The sequence below is a fragment of the Nematolebias whitei genome, chromosome 8 (genome assembly GCF_014905685.2).
Source record: "Nematolebias whitei isolate Nwh7 chromosome 8, NemWhi1, whole genome shotgun sequence".
NCBI lineage: Eukaryota > Metazoa > Chordata > Actinopteri > Cyprinodontiformes > Rivulidae > Nematolebias > Nematolebias whitei.
Window position 1 is genome coordinate 27,933,880 of NC_056505.1, and position 26,669 is coordinate 27,960,548.

General features: G+C 41.7%; 1 protein-coding gene across 1 annotated transcript in view; it reads right to left on the bottom strand.

Moving 5' to 3' along the window:
- Positions 1–26,669, bottom strand: part of LOC119414021 (probable E3 ubiquitin-protein ligase HECTD4) — a 36,394-nt gene that overhangs the window by 1,717 nt on the left and 8,008 nt on the right. The window contains exons 8-75 of the mRNA XM_037681131.1: positions 26,425–26,617; positions 26,147–26,308; positions 25,794–25,907; positions 25,544–25,684; positions 25,232–25,467; positions 24,991–25,133; positions 24,821–24,891; positions 24,618–24,723; positions 23,936–24,056; positions 23,704–23,832; positions 22,234–22,358; positions 21,872–22,025; positions 21,686–21,789; positions 21,343–21,541; positions 21,104–21,223; positions 20,909–21,013; positions 20,639–20,802; positions 20,271–20,516; positions 19,285–19,477; positions 18,919–19,023; positions 18,715–18,803; positions 18,463–18,635; positions 18,223–18,358; positions 17,985–18,129; positions 17,719–17,885; positions 17,469–17,615; positions 17,208–17,392; positions 16,927–17,080; positions 16,556–16,836; positions 16,252–16,438; positions 16,071–16,152; positions 15,743–15,945; positions 15,437–15,572; positions 15,079–15,261; positions 13,865–14,029; positions 13,576–13,745; positions 12,768–12,883; positions 12,586–12,689; positions 12,156–12,317; positions 11,867–12,015; positions 11,687–11,766; positions 11,324–11,487; positions 10,961–11,198; positions 10,726–10,862; positions 10,514–10,640; positions 10,086–10,223; positions 9,767–9,903; positions 9,518–9,678; positions 9,251–9,432; positions 8,956–9,161; positions 8,728–8,858; positions 8,399–8,604; positions 8,121–8,300; positions 6,368–7,764; positions 6,070–6,277; positions 5,765–5,988; positions 5,380–5,525; positions 5,157–5,260; positions 4,822–4,945; positions 4,095–4,285; positions 3,776–3,922; positions 3,151–3,270; positions 2,907–3,062; positions 2,695–2,798; positions 2,252–2,473; positions 1,693–1,859; positions 1,359–1,554; positions 929–1,151 (exon numbers count right to left, since the gene is read on the bottom strand). Of these exons, the coding sequence (XP_037537059.1) occupies positions 929–1,151; positions 1,359–1,554; positions 1,693–1,859; positions 2,252–2,473; positions 2,695–2,798; positions 2,907–3,062; positions 3,151–3,270; positions 3,776–3,922; positions 4,095–4,285; positions 4,822–4,945; positions 5,157–5,260; positions 5,380–5,525; positions 5,765–5,988; positions 6,070–6,277; positions 6,368–7,764; positions 8,121–8,300; positions 8,399–8,604; positions 8,728–8,858; positions 8,956–9,161; positions 9,251–9,432; positions 9,518–9,678; positions 9,767–9,903; positions 10,086–10,223; positions 10,514–10,640; positions 10,726–10,862; positions 10,961–11,198; positions 11,324–11,487; positions 11,687–11,766; positions 11,867–12,015; positions 12,156–12,317; positions 12,586–12,689; positions 12,768–12,883; positions 13,576–13,745; positions 13,865–14,029; positions 15,079–15,261; positions 15,437–15,572; positions 15,743–15,945; positions 16,071–16,152; positions 16,252–16,438; positions 16,556–16,836; positions 16,927–17,080; positions 17,208–17,392; positions 17,469–17,615; positions 17,719–17,885; positions 17,985–18,129; positions 18,223–18,358; positions 18,463–18,635; positions 18,715–18,803; positions 18,919–19,023; positions 19,285–19,477; positions 20,271–20,516; positions 20,639–20,802; positions 20,909–21,013; positions 21,104–21,223; positions 21,343–21,541; positions 21,686–21,789; positions 21,872–22,025; positions 22,234–22,358; positions 23,704–23,832; positions 23,936–24,056; positions 24,618–24,723; positions 24,821–24,891; positions 24,991–25,133; positions 25,232–25,467; positions 25,544–25,684; positions 25,794–25,907; positions 26,147–26,308; positions 26,425–26,617 (11,881 nt within the window). The remainder of the gene's footprint in view (positions 1–928; positions 1,152–1,358; positions 1,555–1,692; positions 1,860–2,251; positions 2,474–2,694; positions 2,799–2,906; positions 3,063–3,150; positions 3,271–3,775; positions 3,923–4,094; positions 4,286–4,821; positions 4,946–5,156; positions 5,261–5,379; positions 5,526–5,764; positions 5,989–6,069; positions 6,278–6,367; positions 7,765–8,120; positions 8,301–8,398; positions 8,605–8,727; positions 8,859–8,955; positions 9,162–9,250; positions 9,433–9,517; positions 9,679–9,766; positions 9,904–10,085; positions 10,224–10,513; positions 10,641–10,725; positions 10,863–10,960; positions 11,199–11,323; positions 11,488–11,686; positions 11,767–11,866; positions 12,016–12,155; positions 12,318–12,585; positions 12,690–12,767; positions 12,884–13,575; positions 13,746–13,864; positions 14,030–15,078; positions 15,262–15,436; positions 15,573–15,742; positions 15,946–16,070; positions 16,153–16,251; positions 16,439–16,555; positions 16,837–16,926; positions 17,081–17,207; positions 17,393–17,468; positions 17,616–17,718; positions 17,886–17,984; positions 18,130–18,222; positions 18,359–18,462; positions 18,636–18,714; positions 18,804–18,918; positions 19,024–19,284; positions 19,478–20,270; positions 20,517–20,638; positions 20,803–20,908; positions 21,014–21,103; positions 21,224–21,342; positions 21,542–21,685; positions 21,790–21,871; positions 22,026–22,233; positions 22,359–23,703; positions 23,833–23,935; positions 24,057–24,617; positions 24,724–24,820; positions 24,892–24,990; positions 25,134–25,231; positions 25,468–25,543; positions 25,685–25,793; positions 25,908–26,146; positions 26,309–26,424; positions 26,618–26,669) is intronic.

Below are 26,669 nucleotides of genomic sequence, written 5' to 3' on the forward strand. Positions count from 1 at the left end.
AATGGCTTCCTCTTTGCACTGTAGAGTTTCAGCTGGCAACGGCGGATTGTGTTCACTGACGATGCTTTCTGGAAGTATTCCTGAGCCCATTCTGTTATTTCCTTGACAGTGGCATTCCTGTTTGAGATGCAGTGACGTTTAAGGGCCCGGAGATCACGAGCATCCAGTAGAGTTTTACGGCCTTGACCCTTACGCACAGCGATTGTTCCAGATTCTCTGAATATTTTGATGATGTTATGCACGGTTGATGATGATAACTTAAAAGTCTTTGCTATTTTACGCTGGGTAACACCATTCTGGTATTGCTGCACTATCTTTCTGCGCAACAATGGTGGAATTGGTGATCCTCTTACCATCTTGGCTTCTGAGAGACACTGACACTCTGAGAAGCTCTTTTTATACCCAATCATGTTGTCAATTGACCTAATTAGTGTTAATTGGTCTTCCAGCTGTTCGTTATATGCTCAATTTCCTTTTTCCAGCCACTTATTGCTACTTGTCCCAACTTTTTTGGGATTTGTTGACACTGAAATTTTGAATCAACATTTTTTTCCTTTAAAATGTTACATTTACTCAGATTAAACTTTTGATCTGTCATCTATGTTATATTACGAATAAAATATTGACATTTGCCATCTCCATGTCATTGCATTCAGTTTTTATTCACAATTTGTTTAGTGTCCCAACTTTGTTGGAATCCGGTTTGTATGTTCTTGCTCTGAACTGTTCAGTGTTCCTTCATTATATAAACTAATAATTTTACAATCACATTTAAGAAAAGTTCAAAGTCTGTCTTCAGCTGCAAGATGGACCATTTTATAATCACGGTCAGCAGTTTCTACACCAACACCATTGATATGAGACTCACACAGAGGTAAGAGTATCGAGTCCGACTGATGCACTGCTGAGAGAACCAGTTAGTCAATACCTGCAGCCCCGTCTGGAGGGGCAATCTTCATGGGGTATGGGGGGACATGGGCTGTGTCTGGCCCACCGTCCTTGCATGGGCAAGTAAACGGGATGCGTTCCTGGTTGCACGCAAACTTGATGAACTTGCAGAGCTCTTCCTGAGTGAACATCTCCAGGGCGGTCCAGAAGAACTCGATGTGCTGGTCGGTCTCCATTAGACCCACTTGATACATGGTGTGAGCCTGTGCAGAGAGAGATTAGCGTGTAATAATGATTAGCAAATAATAGAAATAGTAAAACTATGAACGGACAGACAGAAGGCCTCCTAGATCAACTTCCACTGACGTAGCTGGAAGAGGCTCAGCCAGAGAGGGTTCATGTAAAGGAAGTGAAAACACATGCATTTGAGGGCAGTAACAGAACTTGTAGGGAGCTTTAAGACAATTCACCTTGAGGAACTCCAGGTTGATGTAAGGTAAACCACATGTGCGCAGCTCGATCTCCAAGGGGCTGAGCATGGTCAGAAGTTGCAGGGGAATGATGGAACCGAGCCCAGCGTGCACCGCTGTCATACACTCCACATTCTCCAGCTCCCTCAGACGAAGATTTCGTACCGCCCGTGAATAAACATCCTTATTCTCCCAGCTGAACGCACACAGAAAACAAGTATGTAGGACAGAAACACACGACAATGCCTTAAAGCTTTAAACTATGTTAAATAAAACTTACGAGCACATTAGGATAATGAACCAAATATAACAAACCAACTGAGATGTATGGTACCTGACAGCGAGGCTGCGCCCACCCTGACAAAGCTCCACATCTTCACCAGTCATAGTGACGTAGGTAAAAGTGCAGCAGGGCCGGCTCGGGGAGTCTGGGCTTTCTCCTGAATGGTGCTGTGAGGTGATTTCAGCACACAGGGCCTCCAGCTCACTCTCATCAATCACCTGCAGCATTAGAGAACGGCAACAGGGGCCATTTTAAACTCACTAGAAATAAAGCTCTGGTAATGAAAAGATGTACTTCACTGGCAAATGGCATGTGTTTACACTGACAAGTTCACTAATGCAAAATGTGCTGTGGCCTTGCTGGAGGTCAATTGCAACCTGACATTTTGACTACAGCACTAGCTGTATGGCTGGTGTTTAACAAGAATAAAAACATTCAAAAACATGCAACAGTCAGACAATGTATCTTTGTTGATCATAAACTTGTCATCATCAATTTCAGCCAACACTACCTTAGTTGAAATATAGATGGGAAGCAGAAACAAGAGAATAAAATGTGGGAGCAATAAAAGGAAGATGAGCACTGTGGTATACATTACAATTTATTTTACATTTTCAAATTTCTTGACGTAGTTGTAGGTGAGGACGTCAGCTTCCTGCAAGTCCTGCTCTGGGTCAAGAGGTTTGCCAACGAGGCCCTTCCAAAACGAGCCCAGTAGGTCCAAAGGAAGTGGGACATCAGCGCGAATGGCTATGCCTAACAGCTGACCAAAGAAGTGCAACAACTGCTCTTCTGCATAGCTGATGGGGCTGGGAGTCAGGATGAACTTTCCCTGAGAATAAAAACACACTGTGACCGTTGTGAACAGAACCATCAGTTTTATGAAGACGTGCAAATATTTAAGGCCAGCTTCATGTTTATGCTGGTTTAAAAATGTACAGGTGTTTTATAGGGAATACCTCAGACAGTAAGAGCAAGATCCAAAATATGTTATATATAGTAAGCCTTGTTGGGAAGAACAAACGGCAACGACACAAGATATTGAAGGGTTACCTTGTTACGGTTGGCTGCAGAACTGGGACAGGGAAGCAGCAGGGAAAGAGCAGAGCTCTGTAACTCCTTACACACCTGCCACAGGAAGTGTCGAAAAGAGCCACCTGGATAGACACATTCATAAAAAATGCTGCTTGGTTTCGAGAAAAGTTCAATCTTGGAATTAAGACAGCAAGGCAAGAGAGAATAAAATGTAAAGGATAAATTCTAACTTGTGCCATGAACTTCTTCTCCAGTGAAGCGGATGTTGAAGGCATATGTTGGATCTCCACCGCTGGCCAGTTTCACACAGAGCTGGGATGACGGCACACAAGACAACTGGTGTGCTGCCTGGCAGAAATAAGTGTTCTCTGATGATTTGATTTCACCTGCAATACAAACAGACACATTAAAAAGGCTGCTGCAATTCATTGCAATTAAAAGTGGGGAAAAAATACAGGTAAGAGGAAGGCCTACCTCCAACTATTTCTAGAGGGTCCAGTGTAATCTCTGGAGCAGCATGGTCAGCTGTTCGCTGCACTGTGGCATTCAATACTCTGTTCATTACAGTGACCTTAGTGTCGTAGAAGATTAGGCCTGAATCAGTGGAGAGAGCAGTGGTGGGTTAAAAAAAGTCTCATCAGATACTGTACCCTGTTGCACTTTTATTGGTTTCCAAACCAAATATTAAATTGTTGAATTTAACATTAATATGTTAAATTTAAGCTGATAATAATATATTCTATAAAAGATTATGCTTTAGGTGATGGAAGGACAAAATGTTCAACTATAATCTAAAGTTCAGCTGAATGTCCTTTGACAGAAAATGGTGAGCAAACTCTACACAATCTTCTTCTATATTGCATAAATTACAACTTTCAGAACATTTGCCTTCGTGTCTGACAATATGATGTCTCACTATTTTAAAGTTCCAAGACTAAAGACGATCTCCAAATGAAGGTAACAAAAGACTGCTTCATTTTTAGCATGCAGGCAGGTTGTCTCTATGGCAACAAGTTCACAGAGACAACCTAAATGTCCAAACTTAAAAGCCTAACCCAAACAGATGGAGTCAGTAGACGTGTGCCAAGATCCCACTCACCTTTTGCCTCACACAACAGTGCCGCAATGCTGTTCTGATACGTATGTGTCTGTCGCAACTCCACAAGTGGGAGGAAGAAGCCCTCCAGGGTGTTGTTGAGGGACTGCAGCAAGGCAAAGCGCAAGCGCACACTCTCCACAGGCACATCTGAAGACGTGAATATACAATTAAAAAGTTATAGATGACTAAAAAAAGAGCAAATGTTGGAGTTCACTTTTGAGATTATATTACAGATGAACATATGTTGGAAAAAGCTCATTTGCATCAGTGTAGAAATAAAATGCTTATTTGAATCTTTCGAGTCAATCAAAGTGCTTACTGAGGAGGCAGGCAACACGAGGATCAGCAGCATCGCTGGGGTCCAGATACACTTCATGGGGGTGCAGTCTGGCTGGTGTGATAGCCAGGTGGCGACACAGTCTGTTGATATACTGTACCAATGCCACATCCATTTCTAAGCTCCACTTTCTACAAGCCATCTGGGCATGGCGGGTGTCTATACAGGTGCACCTAATATAGAAGGAGAGGAGCTTTTAAAACAAAAGATATTCAACTTTTACACAAAGGTTAATGCAATCTAATGCTGGATGCTTATAGTAACACAAACTATCCACAAATAGGCCAACTGTATAAAATATTATTGTTAAAATATTGTGATAGAAGTTCTAATAAATTGTTTAATGTGTCTTTGTTGTAAGAAAAAAAAATACTGATGGCAACTGTAATTTCTAAATACACAAACTGAGTGTCTGTTAGTAGAAACAAAACAACAAAAAGTTTAAATATGCATTATTATAAAGTTAAAAGAATTACAGTGGGATTTTGAGAAATAAACTTGTGATGTGTCGTTTTTTTAATTAATCTAAAATGGATGTAAATATTTAAAGATAGCAAAAGCTATTCTACAAAAAAGTTATCTAAAAACAAACAAAACAAAACAAAAAAAAAAGACAACGCTAACAACATGATGTCTTGCGTGTAATCTGCGTATGTGTGATGATATTTGACTGTAAACAGTCTAAGAGCTATAATTCTCCATGTCTCACCTTTCAAAGTGAAGGTCATAACCACAAGCCAAAATGGCTCTCCACATGCTGCGGATATCCTGCTTGGCCCGGTCAACAGCAAACTTGTGAAAACCTTCCAGAGTTAAGCACTTCTCCTCGGAGACTAAAGAAAAAACATAAGTGAAGCGGCTCACAAACCCAAGATGTAAAACAGACCAGGGACTGTCATAAGTTATCAATAATACAGGATTACTACGTGCAATATCAATATCAATGCTGCATAAGTCTCCAAAATAAGTTGCCTAGTGGTATTACATTTAGGTTTAATTAATTCTACCTTTGTGTGCAGTTATTGTTTAGTAAATTATACCAACCTTCAGTTTTTTTGGCAGGAGATTTTTCTACATCTTTCTCGTCAGGTTTGGATTTCTCAGGAGACTTTGGTTTGAGGACTGCCTTCTTCTCACTCAGTGCCGTTCTGAAAAAGACAAGACTAGTTGAGTCAGGTATCATGTTAGAGTGTTAATGCACCAACGTGACACCTCCTGAAGGAGCATGCCTGCTCTATAGTATAGTTTTCTATAGTAAATGTCTTACCTGACACTGTTGAGGACAGACTTTTCCTTGGTAAGAGGCTTCGTGATTGGTCTCTTGGTGCTCACAACCTTGCCTTGATGTTGTTCTTTGCCAGCTTTACTGTACTTGTTCTTGTTAGGCTTGGGAGTTCCATACTTCCTTAAAATCTGTACAAAAACAGATCATTTAAACTAATACGTTATGTAAAGCAGGGAGCGCTTTAAGATTTAACTGTTGAAAAAAGTATTTAAAGAACAAACTGAGTATTTGAACAAGTTGAACTTGTTAAATGCTCTGTGTATTTATTAATGCTCTCTAATGCACGCATAACAGTTTTAATGTGCAGAGGCAAAAAAAATGAAGGGCAGAGTATGCATAGGTGTCCTGTTCACCAGCTGTTACATACCAGAGTAAGTTGGTCTTCAAGCATTTTCTTAGGCGGTCGAATGTTGGTGAAAAAAGTATGTAGCAGGTTTCCAGGTGTCTGAGAGTTGATCTGCTCCTTGCTGAGGTAAATGTCAGATACTTTAACAGGCTTGGATGGCGTGAGGCTGAGCATCTGCTCCGAGTGCACACAGCTTTTAAAAATATCAGTAAGGACGTCTCTCGCTCCAGGTACAAGCTTGTCACCTTTAAGGATAAATTCATTTCAGTCTAGCAGTTATGTTTGCACTACATTAAAAGATGTAAAAATCTGAGTCAATGTCCAACCTTTGATGGACTTGTCCAGGAAGTAATCTTCTAGGGCAGAGCTTCCCTGTGTATCAAACAGGCTTTGGTTAACACTTGAAACAGTGAGGATCTCCTCATTGGTCAACTCCATCAGCTCCTCTTCTCCTTCCAGGCTGGACAAGCCAATCAGGTCACTGCTGTTGAATAAACTGGCTCGAATCTTTTCCACCTTAGCTCGAGAGCGAATCTATATGTAAAAAAAACAAAAATTTCACAATAGTTTTGATTATACAAAATTAAAGAGAGAGAATATTATTGGTGCTGTAACTGAACCCACCTCGATGACAGCATAGCCCTTAATGGGCCTGGATGTGACGGCGTTACTCTCAAAAGAAGTGACTGTGTGTAAAGAGCCCCCATCAGACACAGATGGTGTATCTGTGTTGTCGACAGGCTCCCCCAAGCTGCCAAGACTCCCCAGGCTTCCTGTGCTACATAGGGAGGTATCAAGACTTTCCTGACTAGAAACGGCCTGAGGGTCTTGGGGGCCCTGAGTGGGGTATGTGACAGCAGAAGCAGCAGCTGCAGGGGTGAGAGGTGGAACTGCTAAAAGCTCCTGGTCAACAGAAAGTTCACTGACCGTGCGGGAAACGCCCTGAGAGGAGCTACAAATAGAGGTCTGGCTAGTAGAAGCTGAAGCGCTCACACTCAGTGCTGGAGTGACACTGCTGGAGCTGTCGGGACTCTCGAGACCTCCACTGCTGGGAAAGGGTCGTTCAGGTTCAGGGACTACTTTGGCATCCTGAGGGCTTGACACTCCAACTCCTGATTTCTTTTTAGGGTCCTCTTCCTGCAGAGGTATGAAGACTTCATCTTTGAAGAGTCCACCATGTGCATTGCAAGCCCTGCGGATAGCATTCCGAACCACGGCCTCCTCGAGGTGCGTGGGGATTCCTGAGAGAACCAGCAGGCGGCTGTGAGCAGTGGGACCCACCAGGGCCTGGCAAGCATCTGTCACTGCATCGCTCGTTACACTCAGGCCTTGTGGGTCCTTATTGGCAAGATGTCGCAAGATCATCAGAAGTGTGAGGCAGCGGTGGAACCATAGCATGTCCTCAGGTTTTCCTCCTGCCATGTTCAGGAGGGCACTGTCGCTTTCTGACAACCTTGCACCTCCACTTCCCCGTTTCCCAGAGACAGCTGCTGCCACAGCAGCCGCTGCTCTCTCACGCTTCATCTTCACCTTTTTACGTTTGGATAGCAGACTGGGGCTTTGTGGAGTCTGGCCTGGGGATGATGAAGATGATGAAGAGGAGTCACTAAGGTTAGGGGCACTTGTAGAGGAAAGAGTTCCCACTGAAGAGTTGCCAACATTGAGGGGAAGTGTCACCTCTGCCACTGCCAGACACATCTCCATCAAGGCATGGAAGTAGGTAGAGAACCGGCTCTGCTCTGCCCCCGGTGCCAACGCAATGTTTCCAGAAGAAGACCCTCCTGCTCCGGGCCCTCCAGCAGTCCATCCCTGAGTTTCTCGGTCATAAAGCTTTCGAAGTTCTGTTTGCATGGCCATGAGCACTGCGAGGCAAGGGTTAAGCAGCAGAGCAATGGAGCTGGAGAGGCCAGCGGGGCTCTTGCGTTGCTCTAAGTGATGGATCTTCCGCAAAAGCTCGGCTAACAAGTGAAAGATCAGTTCTTTGATGGAGGGTGCCAGATCAGTAGTCCAAAGCAATCCACCTACAAACATGACAGAAAGATTAGGAATCCTCTTCCACTGTCGGACTCATCTTTGAAAGTTATTTCATTTGAAAGCCTAGTCGTTACGAATAATTATTACGTGGGTTTAACATGTGTATAAACTGTTGTTTTTCCAAGAACAAGAACAAACTTTGCATCATATTTTACTTCAATTTTCACACCCATGGTTTTATAAGAAATTACAGAGCAAATGTTTTAATTATAAATAACCCAATTATAGTAAGCATTATTCAGTATACTTGATGGTGGTATTATTTTATTAAAACTGCTGGTAACTAAACACAAAGAAATATTCAAGTATTTTATAAATGCAGCTAAAAAAGGTGTGCACCTACCAAGTAGCTCTACCACCTGCAGCAGCACTGACGAGGGAACTGTGTCCAGCTCATCCTCCAGTCGTTCACAGCTCTCTCCCAGCTTCCACGTCAACAGTTGCTCAGCAAAGGCCATGGCCAAAGGAAACTCTAACGGCAAAGAGTGCAGCACCAGTACAGCACCAGGTGGGGGTGACACCCCTATGAATCAAAAAAGAAAACTGATTTCAATCTCATTCTTTCAAAGGAAATGTGACACAGCTATGATTAATTTATTTTTTTGTACTTAAGATACTAACCCAGTTTGATGTGCACTTTATCAGTGGGGATGATAACTGAGGGGTATTGGTTGGTGATGGGGGGAGGAGTAAGACCTGTGTTGGTAGGAGAGGCATCAAGAGGATAACACACGGCCTCCATCAGATTCAGCTGACCATTTCTACGAACTTTATGACCCAGGCCATACACCATGACTCGAGCCCAGGGAGCCTTGTACAGGCTGGAACTAAAAAAAAAATAGAAGAGATAAAAATCAAGAGAAGGTTAAAAAAAATAAAGTAAATAAAAGGAACCAAAATGCCCAAATGTGTTATTCTTTATGGTACTAGTTTATATTACGGTAACTCACTCTTTGCGGCAGCCTAGCTGGCTTTCTTTGCAGGACACACTCACAAACGCAGCGCCTGGAAAGCTGACATCCATGCCAACTTTTGACTCCGTCACAGGAAACTCCTCTGATGTAAACTGTTCAGGTGCATTCTGTAATTACAACCATTTTTTAAGAGACGTTTACCACCGTGCAGGTGTATAACCAGAGACATATTCATTACATTGCACACTGGCTGGCTGTGCTGACCTGTAGGAAGCAACAGATCTGCTTTGTGAGCTCCAGTAAACTTTCCTCTCCTTGATGCAAGGCACGAGTGATGGCCACTGTCAACCACTCCCGGATGGGCTGAGCGTTGCCCTGGTAAAACAGGTCTGTGGGAGAGCAGCTTTGGCCCTCAAGGTTGTGAAGCAATGACTGAGCCAAGAGAATAGAGCTGGAACTAATAGTGCCATCTGCAGGAAGAATGAAGTTGGCATTGTTAGCACAAGACAGAGCATTTCTTTGACACTGCAAGTCAATTAAAAGATCATTTTAGACTTACTGGGAAGAGGAGGCGCCAGCAGCTGATTAGAGAGAAGCTGCAGGTGTTCCAAAGTAATATCACGGATAGCAGGTATGTGGAAGAGACGAGTGAACGTGTGGGGATTCTTGGGGGCGAAGATGTTTAGTAACGCCATGCGACAGTATAATCGAGCCAGTGCGCTTTCACAGCGGAGAAGTTCCCTACAGCACAGCAGCAAAAAGGATCAAGAGCTCAGCAGCCATGATTCAGATAAGTCATGCTTGTCCACATTGAATTTCATGGTACCTATGAATCTGAATGTTGCTACTGTCCAATGAGACCAAGCCATTAGCCGCAGTACGTCGAGATCCAGCAGGTGGGCGTTCAAGCATCTCTATGGGATACCAGTATCTCACAAGCACGCCCTCACTGCGCAGGTACGTCTCTACTTGCACCAGTTCATTCACCTTAGCAAATGCACACGTAAATTAATTTACAAACAAATATGAAGTGAAGATAATAAAAATGTAAAAAGTGACTAAATGTTTCATTTACAGAGTCCACATCCAGAACAACCCCATGCAAACCAAAGGTCTTCAGCATCCCACGGATTGCAAATTTGGGCAGTGCTGTTCCCCCTGTGGTGCTGTTGGTGTTGTTGCTGTCAGGACAGCGGATGACTACAGTCAGACCTGTGTTAAAAATACGTTGTGATGAGGATCTCTTAAATGACATAACACATTCAGATGCAGATGTGAACTTCAGTAGGAGGATCAGTCCATCTTGAAATGGGTGATGACTGATTAGAAGAATGTTTAATCCTGCTACAAATGTTAACAATATTTAGTGTTTATTTTTCATAATATTTTTGTACCTTTGCGGACTTTATCAATAGTGAACTTGTTGGCCTCATCCTTAATATCTTCAATAGTCGGGAGGTAGAGATCTCGAGGAATGCCACCATTTTCTTCATACAGGAACTCCACAGTCTGTCTTGCAATGTCAACCATGCCTGTTTCAGAAAATAAAGTCACCAAAAAAAAAAAAAAACCCACATGGTCTTGAGAATTATACAATTAGATCACTATTCTGTTAATTTTCCCTCATTAAACCCATTGTTCATACAATGATTTGTCATATTTGAGATGCCTCTTGGGTTTATTACTCTTAAAGACCTGTTCATTTAATGGTCTAATCAAAAAAAAAAAAAGGCAATACACAACCAGTATTTTATGGTGTTTGCTTATATCCAAAACCAAACATTTACAAGATGTTATAATGAACATTTTTTTTATTATTTACCCAGTTGCAGGGCACCCTTGATTTGGTCCAAGCCAGATTTTCTTTCTGCCTCATTGCGAAACCGCCTACGTATTGTAGGGAATACCTTCGTCTCCCAGGCCTTTACCAGAAGAGCATAGTGATCCTCCTAATGACAGACCAAATCAAAATAAATAAAATACAGACAAAACCATTTGTTCAACCTCATTGAAACAAGCGAGGACTGTATTTACTCTTGGAGCATCATCATCATCCTCGTCGTCACTCTCATCATCTGCGATAGGTGGGGGATGTGAATCAGGACCTGAGGTGACCAGGTTCTCATAGCTGAGCTCCACCTTGTAATGGCACGACAGGTCACTGTTGTACTCTGTACCAATAAAATAAAATAAAAAGTAAAAAACTATTGAAAAAATGGGAATGATCAGTGATCATTAACATTTAGACTAAAACAAACATCAGACATACGCTGCAGAGCAACTGCAAGAGCTGCAATCCGACAAGGTGGACCATGAGAGCCAGAATCTGAAGTGACACTGGCCCCCGCATCATTATCACTGTCTGAGGCCATAGCAAAAGGGAGTGCTTCAAAATTTGCACTTATTTCTTCTGCAAGATCCACACACAAGTCAGCCGCATTCCTGTGTGCTTGGCCTTCTGCGAATGCAAAAGGGCGGTTTCCGAAGTTGGCACGAATCTTTGCGTTCTATAAAAAAGAAAATAAAAAAAAAATTATAATGATGTTACACAAAACATAATGTGCAAATATAGAGTAAGTAAACTGTACAAAGTGAAAAACGATGTATGTCGTTTTAACCCACATAATCCCACCTTCTTTTGAATGTGAACAAGAGGCCACATTCCACCCGCTACATCTTCTAGAACAGGATGAAGCCGCTGGCCGCAGTAAGTGAAGTAGACCCTGCCTTTAGGGGCCTGTCCAGGGGGAGGAGGAGTGCCCTCAGAACGCTCCCAGCCAATTCCAGCCACATCACCTGAATTTATAAATACAAGTTTATTACCTAAATCATATTAGAAGTAAACTACACATCTTACGGGAAGTTTTGTTGGCTTGCTTTTTAAAGCAACCAGTCAGTCCTCTTTAAAGAGTTTAACTGTGTATCCAGTTCTATTCTAACTACAGTAAACCATAGAGACTGAGTGGAAATAAGCATTTTTATTGTTCCATCTCACCAGGAAGCAGAACCACATCGAGCCTGACACTCTTCCACTGCAGCAAGCTGGAGCCATTATAATGCACTGCCCTGCCATTACTGACACACGCACAGAAATCAAAGAAAAACAATTAAAAAAGTAGTTAAAAATAATAATTTCACAGAGCACATGGAGAATACAAAATGCAGGTGTTCATACTTGTGAAACAAGCATGTGCCGACAGGGTTCGTCCACGCTCCATCTCTCTTTTCTGCCTCTGTGGCAAAACCAAAAGACACAATTGGGCCACTGTCCTCCTCAGAGTCTCCATAGGAGACAATTTCTATCTCCCAGTAAAAAGATGGCGCCTGCAGGGACAAAAAGGAACAAACTAAAGACTCTGAAAATTCTTTCAATTTTCAAGCATTGCATCATCTCATAATACATGCTCAAAAGACTGATCTAGTAATTACAACTGGTGGAGTAGCTTTCTCTAAGATAAACCCACCTGAATAGGTACAGGAGAGGTGGCATAAATGAACGTTCCTCTGGGCAGCCCACCTCCAGCACTTGGATCAGCCAAGAAGGTGACTGAAGTGAGCCGGGATGAGAAGAGGCATGCACGGACTGGAGGGAACACTCTGGACGGACACCAAGTGATCTCCTTTGGCTAACCAGACAAGCACATAAAAAGCAATAAGGATATAAATGAAAGAGGCTTACAGAGTTAGACAATTTCAACACTGTAATACCAAAATTGTGTCTAATTTGATAATAGATTATAGATAAGCAAACAGTCTAAAGAAGGTTTTCTACTACTTTTAATGAAAACAAAATTATATTTCATTAAATCTGCTTGTTACATGAGAAGAGATGTCTTGTGCCAATTGATGGCTGATATAAAAAGACAACTGAACAAAGAAGTTATCAGCTCCCACCTGCCGCCTGTCTGTCTGCAGAGGAGGAGGCGGTGGTCGAGCACAGTCCCGGTACAGCATTCTTACTCTCTCACACTGTGCTTCAACCATAACAAGACGTTCTCCTGAACAAGATAAAATGAATCCATCAGAACAATCTAGCAAAAAAAAAATAGCCTACTCAAGAGATCCGAGACTCTTACCAGGACTGCACTCCTGAGCGACCAGGTTGAGAACCTCAACAGCAGCTGGACACTGCTGAATGAACTCTTCACAGAAGGAGCTATCCTCCAACAGCTGGGCCATAACCAGGCATGCCCTGAAAATAAAGAAAACATCCTTCCATTAAAAACCCTTTCATTCAACATTACAGTCTAGATTAGGGGTCTGCAACCTGTGGCTCTGGAGCAACACGCAGCTCTTTGGTCCCTCTGCAGTGTCTTTTAAGCTTGGACAAAAACTAACATAAAACTGAATTTTATTGGTTGTTATACAAACAACAAAAAACGACTAGTTTTAGCTGTTTTCCTGTAATTTCTTTTGCAAATATTTACTTTAACATTTTGCTTTATTTCTGTATGTAAGGTTCCCCCCCCCCCCCACCCAAAACAAAAAAAAAAAAAAAAAAAAAAAAAAATCACATAGGTCTGCATAGTTCATTGATGTTTTTTTATTTAAAAAGTTGCCTCCCCCCCCCCCCCAGTCTGGTCTTTTCATTTGACTTAAATTGTAAAAATATCAATAAATGTTAAAAATCATTAGATATTTTTAGCTTTATAATATCACCCCTATTGGCCACAAAGTTTCCTCCAATAAACCTAAAGTGGCCCATGGGCCACCAGTTGATAATCACAGTTTTAACAGGTTATTGCGCCTCTGGATATATTTAATTTAATGAATGAAGGTGTAAAAATGGCTCTTTTGATCATGAGGGTTGCAGATCCCTCGGCTAGAAGAATCAGTCTTTGACCATTTCAAAACACCATTTTCCTTACGGGAGTGCTCACTAACCTCGTTCTGATTTCAGCCAGCAAGCGCACTGCAGCCATTACTGGGCTTGAGCCATCTCCCGTAGCTGGGAGAGAGGTGTGTATAGAGAGACTGCCCTCTTGAGGCAGCAGCATCGACTGTACTGCTTGTACCACCTTTTCTGTGATCGAGAGCTTATAGATGGGGAGAGCCTATCAGAGATGAGATACAAGGAGAGAGTGAAGGAAGTCAAATTCAGCTCGACACTTTCTATAATAATAATAATAATAATGATGACTGCTCTGTCTCTTACTGTCTCTTAAATTCTTACCTCAGATCTAGGAGTGCAGAGGCGTGATATTGGTACTGTCAAAACATCTGAGGCTTTGCAGGCTCTCCTGTACTCACAAGAAGGAAATCTGACAGTAGCGATGCCCTCCTGCTCATTTATGGACATGACAATGCCCACACTACCCAGCACCCCTTTACCCAACACCTGTACAACACAGGAATCACAGTAAATATGCTGGTTAACACAACAAATCCATAATGAAAAAGAGATATATGTTTTATCTAGAATAAAAAATGCAACACAGTAATACTTAATTTTCTGCTTTTAAACTCAGACAAGAGAGAGGTTGTGGTTTTTGGACCTGAGCATCTTGGGAATAAACTTTGCAGCCTTTCATTTTCTCTGGATGGCATTAATTTGGCCTCCAATTCTAATGTAAAAAAAACTTGGTTTTAATTTTGATCAGGGCATGTCTTTTCACTCCCACATTAAAAAAGTTGCCAGGACTGCTGTCCTCCACCTGCAGAATATCTATAAAAATTAGAATTAAATATAAATAGATTTGTCTTCCCTCCAATAGAAAGTACACCTGAACCTTCCATTCTGTTTGTCTGTTTCCCTTCCTGTCCTCTCAAACCCAGTCGGTTGAAGCAGATGGCCGCTCGTCCTGAGCCTGGTTCTGCTGGAGGTTTCTTCCCGTTAAAAATGAGTTTTTTCTTTCCACTGTTGCCTTTGTGCTTGCTTAAATGAAAAATGGACTGTACTTATATAGCGCCTTTCTATCAAGACACTCAAAGCACTTTACAACACAATCTGTGTCCTCATTTACCCATTCATACAGCACTCTACTAGATCTCTACAAAGCTAATTGAACAAATCATTCTAAAGAGACTAATCAGAGCTTTATCACATTCATACACCGATGGGACACACATCGGAGGCAGCAAGGGGTTCAGTGTCTTGCCCAGGGACACTTTGGCATGTGACTGCTGGTGGATTCGAACCCCCAACTCTTGCATTGGAGGACGACTGCTCTAACCACTCTGCCACAGCCAGACTGCAGCAACGTGAAGGTTCAACAATCTTCTGTCTTCCTTAGATAGAGAACTTTTACTAATTGGCTTTTATAATGTTCTTTTATAATTGTATAATGTTTCTGTACAGTGTGACTTCGTGCTATATAAATAAACTGAATTGGACTGAATTATGATAATATGAAAGCACAAAATTGTATTTTATCTGATTTTACCAACCTGGACTTCAGAACCGATCTTAATAGTTTCTTTGAAGCCTCCAAGTGCACAAAGTGCAGCAACAGCTTGCCTTCCAATAGCCTGAAGTTTAGCTAGTTTTCTGCCACTGCTGCTGCCATTCTCCAGGATACTCTCAGCATATTTCCCCAGTTGAGGGATAAACATCAGTGCCCGGGAAAGCACCTAATGCAAAGAAGAAAAGAATGTTGGGCTTTTAAATAAACCAAAACAAAGCATTTCTTAAAATTTCTTTTTTTCCCCAAGACCCAATAATGAGAACCTGCAGCAAATTACAGCTTGAGTTTTTAATACTGAGCATGGCAGTAGCTACAAAGATACAAGCAGAATGTTGCTTTACCTTTTCCACAGTACTGGTCCAGATCTGTGCAGTGTTGGATTCTGGTGCAGTGAGAAGACTATGCAGCAAGGCAATAACCTCAGCAGCCATACTGTTGGCAACATGGCCACTGATAAACGGCCTCACAGGGTCTGACCTATTTAGAGCAGATTTAAAGAAGAACTGGAGTCAAATCCACTGCCTACCATACACATTCATACTGAAATGTGCCATTTCTCTTTATTACTTAAATAAGGCCTAAAGAATGAGGGCTGCCTAAAGTAGAGATAATTTCAGCATCCAATCAGTAAATCAAACAAACAGCACCTGGCCAACTCAGCATTTCTGTCCCTACAAACAGCCGTCTGTGCAGTTTTCTTCTTGTCTCCAGTCGTAACGCCCCCTGCAGATTCTTGAGCCAACGTCTCCACAGGTGGACCAACACTCACTATGAGACCAGACTGAGCCCATTTGTTAGCCTTCCTGAGGGCAGCCGATGCTTCTTCTGTGATCACCTCACAGCTTCCGCTCTGCAGAGCATTTATAACAGCACAAACATAAAACACAGAAAATAATACAATTGGTTTCCTATTAGAAATATGTACTTTCAACTTTAGGCTTATTTCTATTTTTTCACTCATAATACAACTTTTACCTTTGTCATATCTTTGTCCATCTTCACCACCTTTTCCATGTTTGCTCCAGTGCCAAGTCGAAAAGGACGTCCTTCAGAGCTGCTACGTTGTGGAGAGAATAGAAAAGCACTTGAGTAAGAGAAACCCAGAGTCATCTTACAAATATTTAATATTTAAACTGACAGATCACAATCAATGTACCTTAGAAGTGGTTGCAAAACCTCATGAGATGACTGATCCTCTCGTTTGTGTATAAAAATAGACAGCTTGCCATCAACTGCTTCTGCCTCCTCCCCAATATCCTCTGGCTTGAGAGCTCCTTTGGAACTGGCACGAGACAGACTAGTGTCTGGCTCAGAGGAGCTGGGGGAAAGAAGAGTCTGACATCCTGGCAAAAGAAGAAAAAGTGACATAATGACTATTGGGTTTAACATGTGTTTTTGGTATTTAAAATTTCAATAAAATGACAAAAACACAATCTATGTTTATTAGATCTTGAACAAACCTGGTACTACATAGTCTGCTAGTTTAGCTAGCAGCAAGGCAGCAATACGTGAAGCTGGGTCGCTGGCATCCTGTTGCTCAGCATCTAGTGTGTTAATAGAGTAACTCCACGAGGGCAAAGCCACATTACCACAGTCCTCTACACTCATGAGAGGCAGAGCAGCTCGGCAGAGCTGCAGGATGATAAGTACTAGCTTTGGAGAGGGTCTCTGATCAAGCAGCAGAGATAAGAGCTTTGAAACACACGCAGGCTGGCTAAGGATAGCTTTCCCAATGTGGCTCCTGGGATGAAAAATAAACAGGGATTATACAGTAAAATCTACAGATCGCATACTATGAACATTCATAGCATAAAAATAATTTCAACTTTACCTGGAAAGATCATTGAGCAGACTGAGCACATCCTGTAAAGCGTCATTGCCAGCTGCCTGATTGCCACAGCACTCTGTAGCTCTGGCTAGGTGATTGGTCAGCAGACTGGAGACCTGCCTTGCCAGACCAGAATGAACTGCATCTGTAGAGCCACCTTCAAGGACACATGATAATCTAATCTATAGTTACAAAAAATATACTTTCTTCTAGATCAAAAGCAGCATTTCTGTTCTTGATCACAGATTTCTAATGATCAGCGTGAGAGTAAAAATGTTTCAAACCTTCCACCTTCTCCCATTCGATGCACCGGTTAGCCAGCACCTGAAAGGCAGCCCAAGCCATTGTGGCCACCTTCTGCTTCTTGGTCTGTTTCTCATTTGAGCTGCATTCCCTCTGACCACTTAAACTACACAGTCTATCCATAAGCTGGACGAGACCACTGCGAACAAGGCATTGCTCCTCACTCCTACGACAACAAATGAAGTTAGGCATTTAGTATGAAGAATATCACAGGATAGATAATTCTATATGGATTCACTTGCCTGGTGTATGGGATTGTGCAAAGCAAGCCAATACTGTTGGCACAAGCAATGGGGTAGCGAGCGCATAGCGATACTACAGAGGTCATCGTTTCTCCAAAGGCCTCCTGCACCTGTTCGACCATCCCACCACAGGTCAGCTCCTCTATCCTGTAAAAACAACAAAGATATGTAGACAATTCAACAATTTTACTATTTGTATTTGGCACGATGTAAGTAGGTATGCATTATCGATAAGGGTTGAGTTTCTTACCTTGGACCTCCTTGCAGCACCATAGTGACAGGTCCCACCAGATGAGTTACCCCACCCACTCTGACAGCAGCAGTTAGTAATTCTCTCATATGAATTAGTGCCTGCTTGCGCGTGCTGCCTCGTCTCCAGCGTGTCTGTGCGGCTGACAAAAAGCTGCTGCTGGACACCTACGTCAAATGTGACATGTTTCACGTCAAACCAGATTTGACAACATTATGATTACCATATTGGGGGAATGTCAGGAATACTGCATATAGACAACGTACCGCCTGATCAGGTGTAGTTCCGATGAAGGCAAAGAGCTGTCCCAGCAGCACACTGTATGTTGGCTTGTCCCGGCTGTCCTCTACAGCCAAAGACTGAAGCAAAGTAAATGAGCTGCTGCGATGACTGGACGGGTGGTGTCTCCTTCTGAAAATCAATACAAAACAAGAAATATGTTCAACATCCTGCTATTTATTGATATAGTGATCTTTAATATTTAAATATAAATAATAGAAATACCTTTGAGGAGCGTGTGTAAATTCTAAATCTTGGTTAGCAATCATCTCCAAGTCTGAAGGGGCAGACATGCTGCGCAAAAAGACTGGCTGCTTGACCAAGGGGATTACCGTTTTGGCATCTGACACTGATTTAGAGGCTAGCAAAACCAAAATGCAACAAAAAATGAATATTCGTTTAAAAGACAACAAATGCATACCGTTTCGTCAACAAAATTGTTAGTCAAAAGAGAAATGTGTGTACCTGGACCTGGCGTGCCAGCTGGTGTGGAGGTTAGACTTCTACAATGTGGAGCGATGGTAACGTGGAGAAGCAGCTCAGAGCGATTCATCAAACTTTTTACCAAAGTTTTGGTTTTAGCAAGTGGGACGATGCTTCTGCTGTGCGTGGTGTTCACGTCATGAAAGAATTTCTCCCTGTTGTTGTAGATGCATTATGTTACAGCTGAAGACCTCACCTGAGACAATCTATGTTAAAACGTTTTCATTTACTCACCTCAGTGCAAGAACAACATTTTCCAAGTCACTAAAATCAAATGGGATTTCCTTCAGTGAGCAGAGTAACTCTAGTTCCTTCATTTTGTTCTGGTACAAAAAAAAGGTCTGTGATTAGTTATGCATAAACTGTACTTGGTGAAGAGGTTTTTTTTTTACTTTTAAGGATAAATGCAAATACGGTGAGTGTATGAAGCAAGGGTACCTCAAAGAAGTGGTAGTCATGAAAAAAGGGCGTGTTGTTTTCCAGTTTTCCTTGCTGCGCCTCCTCTACCTCATTCTGCCACTTCTGCTCCAATTCTGCAACACTCTAAAAGCAAAGCAGGACAAAATTACACACAGAATAAATCTTCCGAGTTTCTTTTTGTTGTTGGTGTGTTCAGATTGGAAACCAGCTAAAATCAGGCCACCTGGTCAACCTTATTTCAACTTCAAATACATCATCTAAACCTTCTCCAATAGTATTATTAGAAGCTGGAAATGCTCAAAATGCTTGGAAGATTTTGAAATAGTGACAGGCAAATCTAAGGATGGCATGTTTTTAAAACTTGACTGTGTAGCAGGAGCGTACCTGCAGCTGACGCTCCATTGCATTGATCTTCTTAAACGTCTCAACCATAATCTTACACACCAGGTCATATTCTTCTGCATGGTCTTCACGATACTGATAGTTGACAAGCGACTGAAGAGCATCCACCAGACTTAGATGCTTTATGACGCAGGACACTATGACCTCTTCCAGGACATCTGGTCGGATCACCTCCCTTACACAAAACAATATAATAGAAGTTATCATGTGCTTCTGATGAAGGAAACAAGGCTCAGACATTAGGATTGCTCAGAGGTGTGTGATTTCATGACAAAAAGCATGAGTTTGTTGATGGAAAAGTGGTAATGTAAACTATAACAGCATTTTTTTTTATCTAAATTGTAAACTTAGCAGCAAATTGCTTCCCACAAGATGAAAATGTCAGACTGTGAGTAAGCTCAGCTTTGGAAGAATACACAAATATTAAAATGTAACAGATGGATGCAACAAGAGTTAGAAACATAGAACCCCTTTACTGCTTTTATCCATTATGAAATTGCTTTGGAAACTTTAAACAGACTCAATAGAATTAGAAAATATAATTCTTAATATACTACTATTGTTAACCTAAATGCTTAATCATCCCAGAAATTAACTTAAAACTTTAAAACATGTTTTCTTGTTGTAGCTTTGAATAGCACAAGCTCAGTAGAATCCACTTCCATAAAAATAAAAAGTAGACATCTGAGTGATGGATACCTCCAAAGCTCTGCAACTTTTGTAAAAACAGTACCATGCTTGAGCCAGAAAGTCTACTACTACTACTTCAGTCACACAGTATGTCAATGTAATGAAAATAATTAAAACTTCATTTGTAACGAACTATTTGGTAGAAAAAATACTGTTTCAGTATACTCCTTTAAGTTTTCCACCTCCAACTGTGCTTTATTTGCAGAAAGCTTGTTTGTAGTAGTTATGAACAAAATACTTTTGAAATTTTAATTTATGTGATAATATGATCCCTTTACTTGATGCTAGGGCGGAACTGAGGGCGAGCTCTTCCAGACACTTCTCTCAGCCTACTCATGATCCCTGGTGGAAGACGGATCCTAGGCAAATCAAAGTATGTCCCTGGCATGAGGCCTGGAGGTGGGATGAGCACATCGGAGGGGTAGGTAAACTCCCGATCCTCCTCGATGGTAAGTGGCAGAGGTGAGGGGCTAGGTGTGAGAGCAGGAGAAATAGCACCATTTGCTTCCACCTGCCACTGACACCTGGACACAGAAAACAAAAACTGTAACCAGATGCTCATCTTTCAGCTATGTACAAAGCACACTGTATGTCCCAACAATGTGGCAGGGGAATATTTTGTAGTATTTTCATTTGGCTGTGTCACCTTTGCAGCAGCTTTGAGCACAGTAAATCATGGCAGGCTTCCTCCTCTTTTGTCACCTCTGGCCCATTGTATAAAATGCGGAGCATTGAACAAGCCAGCACTGACAGACCCAGTGCAAGGTCTGCAAGAAATGGAAGCCCTCCAGAGACGTCATCAGAGGACTCCTGACAGCAAAACAAACAAGATGTTCAGAGCTGCTATTCATCATGCCAGGATAACAAATCAACTGTAAAGGCATGTTAGGAAAAAGATAGAGCATCCACTTATCACCTGAGCTCTGACAGTGCAAGAGAACCCCCACATGGCTTTATCAGGAGTGTTGTGCTCTCGTCCACTCCTCATCTCAAAAGAAAATGTAACGGTGTCTCCTTCAACCTAAAAAAATTGGAAAAGAAACACAGCCCTTATAAGACTGTAAACAAAATATAGGTTTCTCGTGTACGTCTGAATGATGCCTGTCATCACCTTAACAAGGTCTTTAGGCCATCCTGTTCCCAGAACACTACGACTGCCGTAGCCCAGAGTGTTTCCTCCATACTCTGTTACTTTACGACTGTTGGTGTTGGGACCAGCATAGATAACCAACTAAAAATACCAAAACCAAACCAATGTTAAAGTTGAAAAACTGCACAAAATCTGCACAGGAGCTCCAAAGAACGAGGGTCATTGCACTGAGAGACGCTACCTGGTGAGTGATCGATTACCTTGTCATAGTCATACTGCGAGGAGCAGCGAGGATCAAAGCGAAGGTAGAGGCAGCGAGCTCCTGGGATATGTACCGTCTCTTTGAACTTGTAATTATCCCTCACAGGGTGCATTGTCTCAATTGTTTTCCCAGCTGCCCATGGGGCAGGGATCTTCAATCCAGTCAGGAAACCTGGTTCCTCACGTTCATCAAGAATCCTGTTTTCAAGGATTAGATAAAAATGAGTTTTTGAGCATTGATTACAATATGATGTCCATCGTAGATAAAGTATTCCTGTATGATTTACAAATTCATGCCTAACATTCTTATAATTGTGTTGTTTTGCTTTTTTGAAAACTCACTTGTCATCAGCAGTACAGGCCTTTGCTCCCTGCCCCAGAGAGCCACTTCCTGACACAGGCTCCTCAGTAAAAAGAGGAGACTGGGTCTTTAGTAACAAGGCAGTCTGGAAAACAAAAAACAAAAATAAAACCATTATCGTTTTGATTTACATCTGTAAGTTTATTTTAGATTTTAAATATCCAAACCTGACTAGTATAGAGCACTAGCTGCACCAACAGAGGCATGAGAGCATCAGCAAGGGTGAGGGTTTGCAAGGTGGGGTGCATCAGAGAGGTGAGCAGCACAGGCAGCAGATGCCCAAGCATAGTAGCCTTGGTAACCTGCTCCAAACCCTTCAACCTGAACAATGAAGGAAGGGAGGAGAAGTTAATTTAAAGGTGAAAGACACAAGGCAGAAAAAGAAAGAAACTAGGCAAGTATGCCAAATGGATTATAAAAATATTGTCCCATATCTACTTGCTCATGCACTGCTTGTTTTAAAATAATCATCAAGCTAAATCTTTTATTTTGGTTAGACACATGAGGCTGGAATACAAACGTTTATTACCTGGTCTCTCTGTCAGTTATGTCGCTGTTTATCAGAGCTGTGGTCACCTGCTGCAGGGTCTCCAGCACTTCGTCACATCCCACCAGGATTTTTGTTGCTAGTGACAAGATGCTGCTTTGCAGCTCCTGAGGAAATCACAGAATAGGCAGACACTTACGTAACACTGCCTCCAACATTATCAGTGGTAACAATTAATACATTTTACCAATTTCATAGGTTGTGAAAAAATTATATGGTTAAGATTTCATCTGGAAGAAGAAAGTGTGTTTACACAGAACTAAGTTGATGTTACACTCTTCTTTGGTGGGGAGATAAGTTGTTAGTAAAAAAAAAAAACTGTAAAACAATAAGAAAAAAGTCTTATTATTGTTTCCTTGCTCTTTTTGTTTTCTGAGCTCTTCTTTTTCCATTCTGAAGCTTGCACGACTACACTGTTGTAAACCATGGCTCTCTGGCTGACTGAAATGGTCATGAGCAGGGGTCTGCAACCTGCGGCTCTGGAGCCACATGTGGCTCTTCGGCCTCTCTGTAGCGGCTCTTTCAAGCTTTGAACAAAACTAACATAAAACTGAATTTTATTGGTTGTTATACAAACAACAAAAAATAACTAGGTTTAGCTGTTTTTCCTGTCATTTCTTTTGTAAATATGCACTTTAACTTTTTGCTTTATTTCTATACTTACTTTTCAATATTTAAAAAAAATCACAGGTTTGCATAGTTCATAGTCTTTTTAATTTAAAAAAAAAAATTCCCCCTCTTTACAAGAATCTGGTCTTTTCAGTTATTTTAAATTGTAAAAGTATCCATAAATGTTAAAAATCATTAGATATTTTTAGCTTTATAATGTCAACCCTACTGACCACCAAAGTCTCCTCCAACAAACCTAAAGTGGCCCATGGGCCACCAGTTGATAATCACAGTTGTAGCAGGTTGTTGTGGCTCTGGAAATGTTTAATTTAGTGAACAAAGGTGTAAAAATGGCTCTTTTGATCCTAAAGGTTGCAGACCCCTGGTCATGAGTGTCTAGATATGAATGTCATGATTACAAACAGTGACAATTTTCCATGTGGTATAATTTAACGTCATCAGAGTTTATGAGTGGTTGTGGAAATTATTAGATGACTGCAAAAAATAAAATAAGGCAGCAATACAACGATTTGAATGATGTCTCACAATCAATCAGAAATGTTCAGCAATGCAAGCTCCATCCTGAAAGGCCTATTACTACCCCTTCTAAAGCTCTTTAGTTCTTAATTTGAGGACATGGTATAGGACACGCCCTTATGGGGTCAAAATGCAGCTTAAATTAAATAGCGGTGTTAACTGTTAACATTAAACTTGTAATATATACAAAACATTAAGCACAACCCTTAATAGGCTTTCACAACCCACTGCTTTCTTGGTTTGTTGGATTTCTCCGACAGATACACAAACTGCACACAGGTAGGGGTAGTTAAAGGGGATGTTTACCTGTACCTTCATTGTTTCCCCTTGTAGGGAGTTGTCACTGTCATCACTTTCATCGGGACGAATTAGAATGGTGTTACTAAGGAGGTGGTTTTGAACAGCCATGAGGTAGCGCAGGCTAGGTGAGACCACCTTTAAAGAAAAAAAAAATACAATAAAAGTTGATGAAATCTTTAAAACTTGTGGTTTTGGTTATCATTACATAAATTAAAAGCTGCTGAAGTGATATTCATACTGGTACAGTGGAGAGCAGCTTCTGGAAGTCATCCCTGGCGACTGTTTGGCATTTGGTGATGAGGAGGCAAGATTCCCGGACTACGGTCTTGAGAACACAATGCAGCAGCTCATCATTTAGTCTGCAAAAGAGTAATTTACTTGTAAACTGTGATTTTTTTTAACACTTTTGCTGTGGAAACAAGCAACAAGTGAAACTGGAAAACCAAACTTGCAACTTGTAAGAATTTATTGTGCAGCGGACATCATGAGGGGGACACCCTTAACATCAGTTTGGGGGATCTGTGCAATATCTCAGCGGTTCCTAGGGCTGTGCTCTTCTGGACGAGATCTATGAGGATGTTCCTGGGATCTGTTGGAATCACTCTCCAGTTTGGGGCTCACAGCACCGAGTGCTCCACTGACTACTGGGACAGCTGACGCTTTGACACTCCACAACTTCTATATTTCCTCTCAGTCCTTGGCAATTCTCCATCTTCTCATGCCCTGACTGAACATCGTTGGATTTCTTTACCTGGATTATTGAGCATGAACTTTGATGAAGCTTCTAGTGCTCTTTTTTCCTGATGTTAGTCAGTTAGGATTGCTACCGTACATATATCACCACTACCACAGTTTGAAGTGAAGTGGACCTGTCCAAGTGGAAGAGTCGGATGAGCCACAAGTTACATAAAGGCAAGTACCTGTAGTGGTCATCTTCTTCACTCCCAAATCTATTCTTCTGCAGTTGTTCTGCAAGGTTGGTAAGGATGACATCTCGAAGTTGAGACAGGCCACTGTTTCTTTCACCTGAGTATTTTACACAAAACAAACTACATAAGATAAATCAGCAACTAAATAAAGGATGTGCAAGTTTATGAAAAATAAAAAAATTCTTAAACATCACCTTCAGTAAGAACGAGTTTCAGTAGTTTGTCGAGTTCTGCCTCCCCCAGATACAGTGTGTTCAGGCCTGAGCTGCAGAAACAGACAACATGAAGAGGTGAATAAAAACAATTATAGCTACTCAATCTAAATTATTTTAAATATATACTGTAAGATGAATTTCTGATGTACCTGATGGCCAGGCACACCTCTCTTTGAATCTCTGTTCCTATCTGATCCATGGGAGCCATGAGCAGCTGCCAGAGGAGTAACCCTGAACGTCGAACACTCTCTCTGTCCTGTTCCGACTGGGGACTGAAAAACCTGAACACCACCTGCATGAGACAGCCAAACAAAAGGATTTTAAAAAATAATTTTGAAAAGGATAGACTCATTTTCTACATAACTTATCCTAGGCGAATCTGAAACAGACCTGGAACACCACCAATATGCAGCGAATAATGCAGGTATCTCCAGTGACCATGGCCTTTTCCATAATGTCACAGATGCTGCTGAAGTGACAGGCCTCGATGGGATGTTGTTTTCCCAGTAGTGCCTCCAGTGGCAGGCTGTTGCTGCTAACTGCAAGCAGGTTGAGCTGGTGGATACACATAGCACCTACATGATGAAGTAGCTGGTTGATCACTTCGCCAGTGGCCACGGTTTCCTCTGAGGAAGAACAGAGTTTTCAGGTTGTCTCATGTCTGGCAATATTAAAAAAAGGGAAGACCTGTGGTATCAGTACCTTTGGGTACTTTGATGACATGGCTAACACCGAGCCTATGGCACACATGATGAAAGGCTTGGTTCCCAGGATTGCACCACTGATCTATGTAATCACTGGAGCAGGTCCAGATCAGGTTGTTCAGCGCATCATAGCATGCTCCTTTGAAGTTAAAAAAAAAAAAAAAAAAAAAACAGAAAAGGTTACTTATGGGCTTTAAATTCAATGACTCAGTAAATTAAAGTACTATAGGAGACAAGTTTGAGCTCACCTAGCCCTGCCACTTGGGCTCCTCTGCCTAGAGAACTGCCAGGAGCATCAATGAGGTCTGCACGGCTGCTGAACTGGCCATCAGCCAAGTTAAAGACCAGGCTGGAAGCTAAAACTGAACAAAAGTAATATTAAAAAAGTTACTATTCATTAAACTTTTAAAAATAATTGAGCTACAACAGCTGAAATAATTATTAATGCTTACTTATGGAATTATATAATAGACTTATTTAAGCAAATAAAAGTAGCTAGAAAACATCATGTACAATGCTTGGATAAAATTTTAAAAGCTCAAAACAAACGTAAACATCATGGCATAATAAAACCTCCTGAGCCGTCTGTGTCAGACCTTACTTTTAAGAGAGGACAGGCTGCTGGTGCCTCCAAATAAGGATCGTGTGGCAGAGCTCCCAGATACACCAGGAGGTGAGACCAACATTACAAGATAGGTCCCACACACATACATTGGGGTCTTTCTTAAGGTCTTTAGAGGGAGTCCACAGCTAGTGTTGACAGCTGTGGAGAAGAAAAACAATACAAAGGAGTCACAAAAAACAACAACAATACTTTAATACCGTTTGAACATTACATTGTGCATTATTTTTGAACCATAAGAAGTCTTCTACCATTACCAGACTGTTCCTCTTTTACAGTGTTGGTGACTGCAGAGCCTGTGAGAGCAGCCAGTGTGGCAGAATGGGAGGCCCGGAAGCGTGACATTCGACTCAAGAGAAGTTCATTCAAGCACTTGGAAGATTCGCCATCTTTGCGAGTGAGAATAACCCGTTCTTGTAAGATGTCGGCAACACACAACCCTGTTTGTGTCTGTGCCACGGAGAGCAGAAAGAAAGCATCAATAAGCAGAAGAACAAACAAA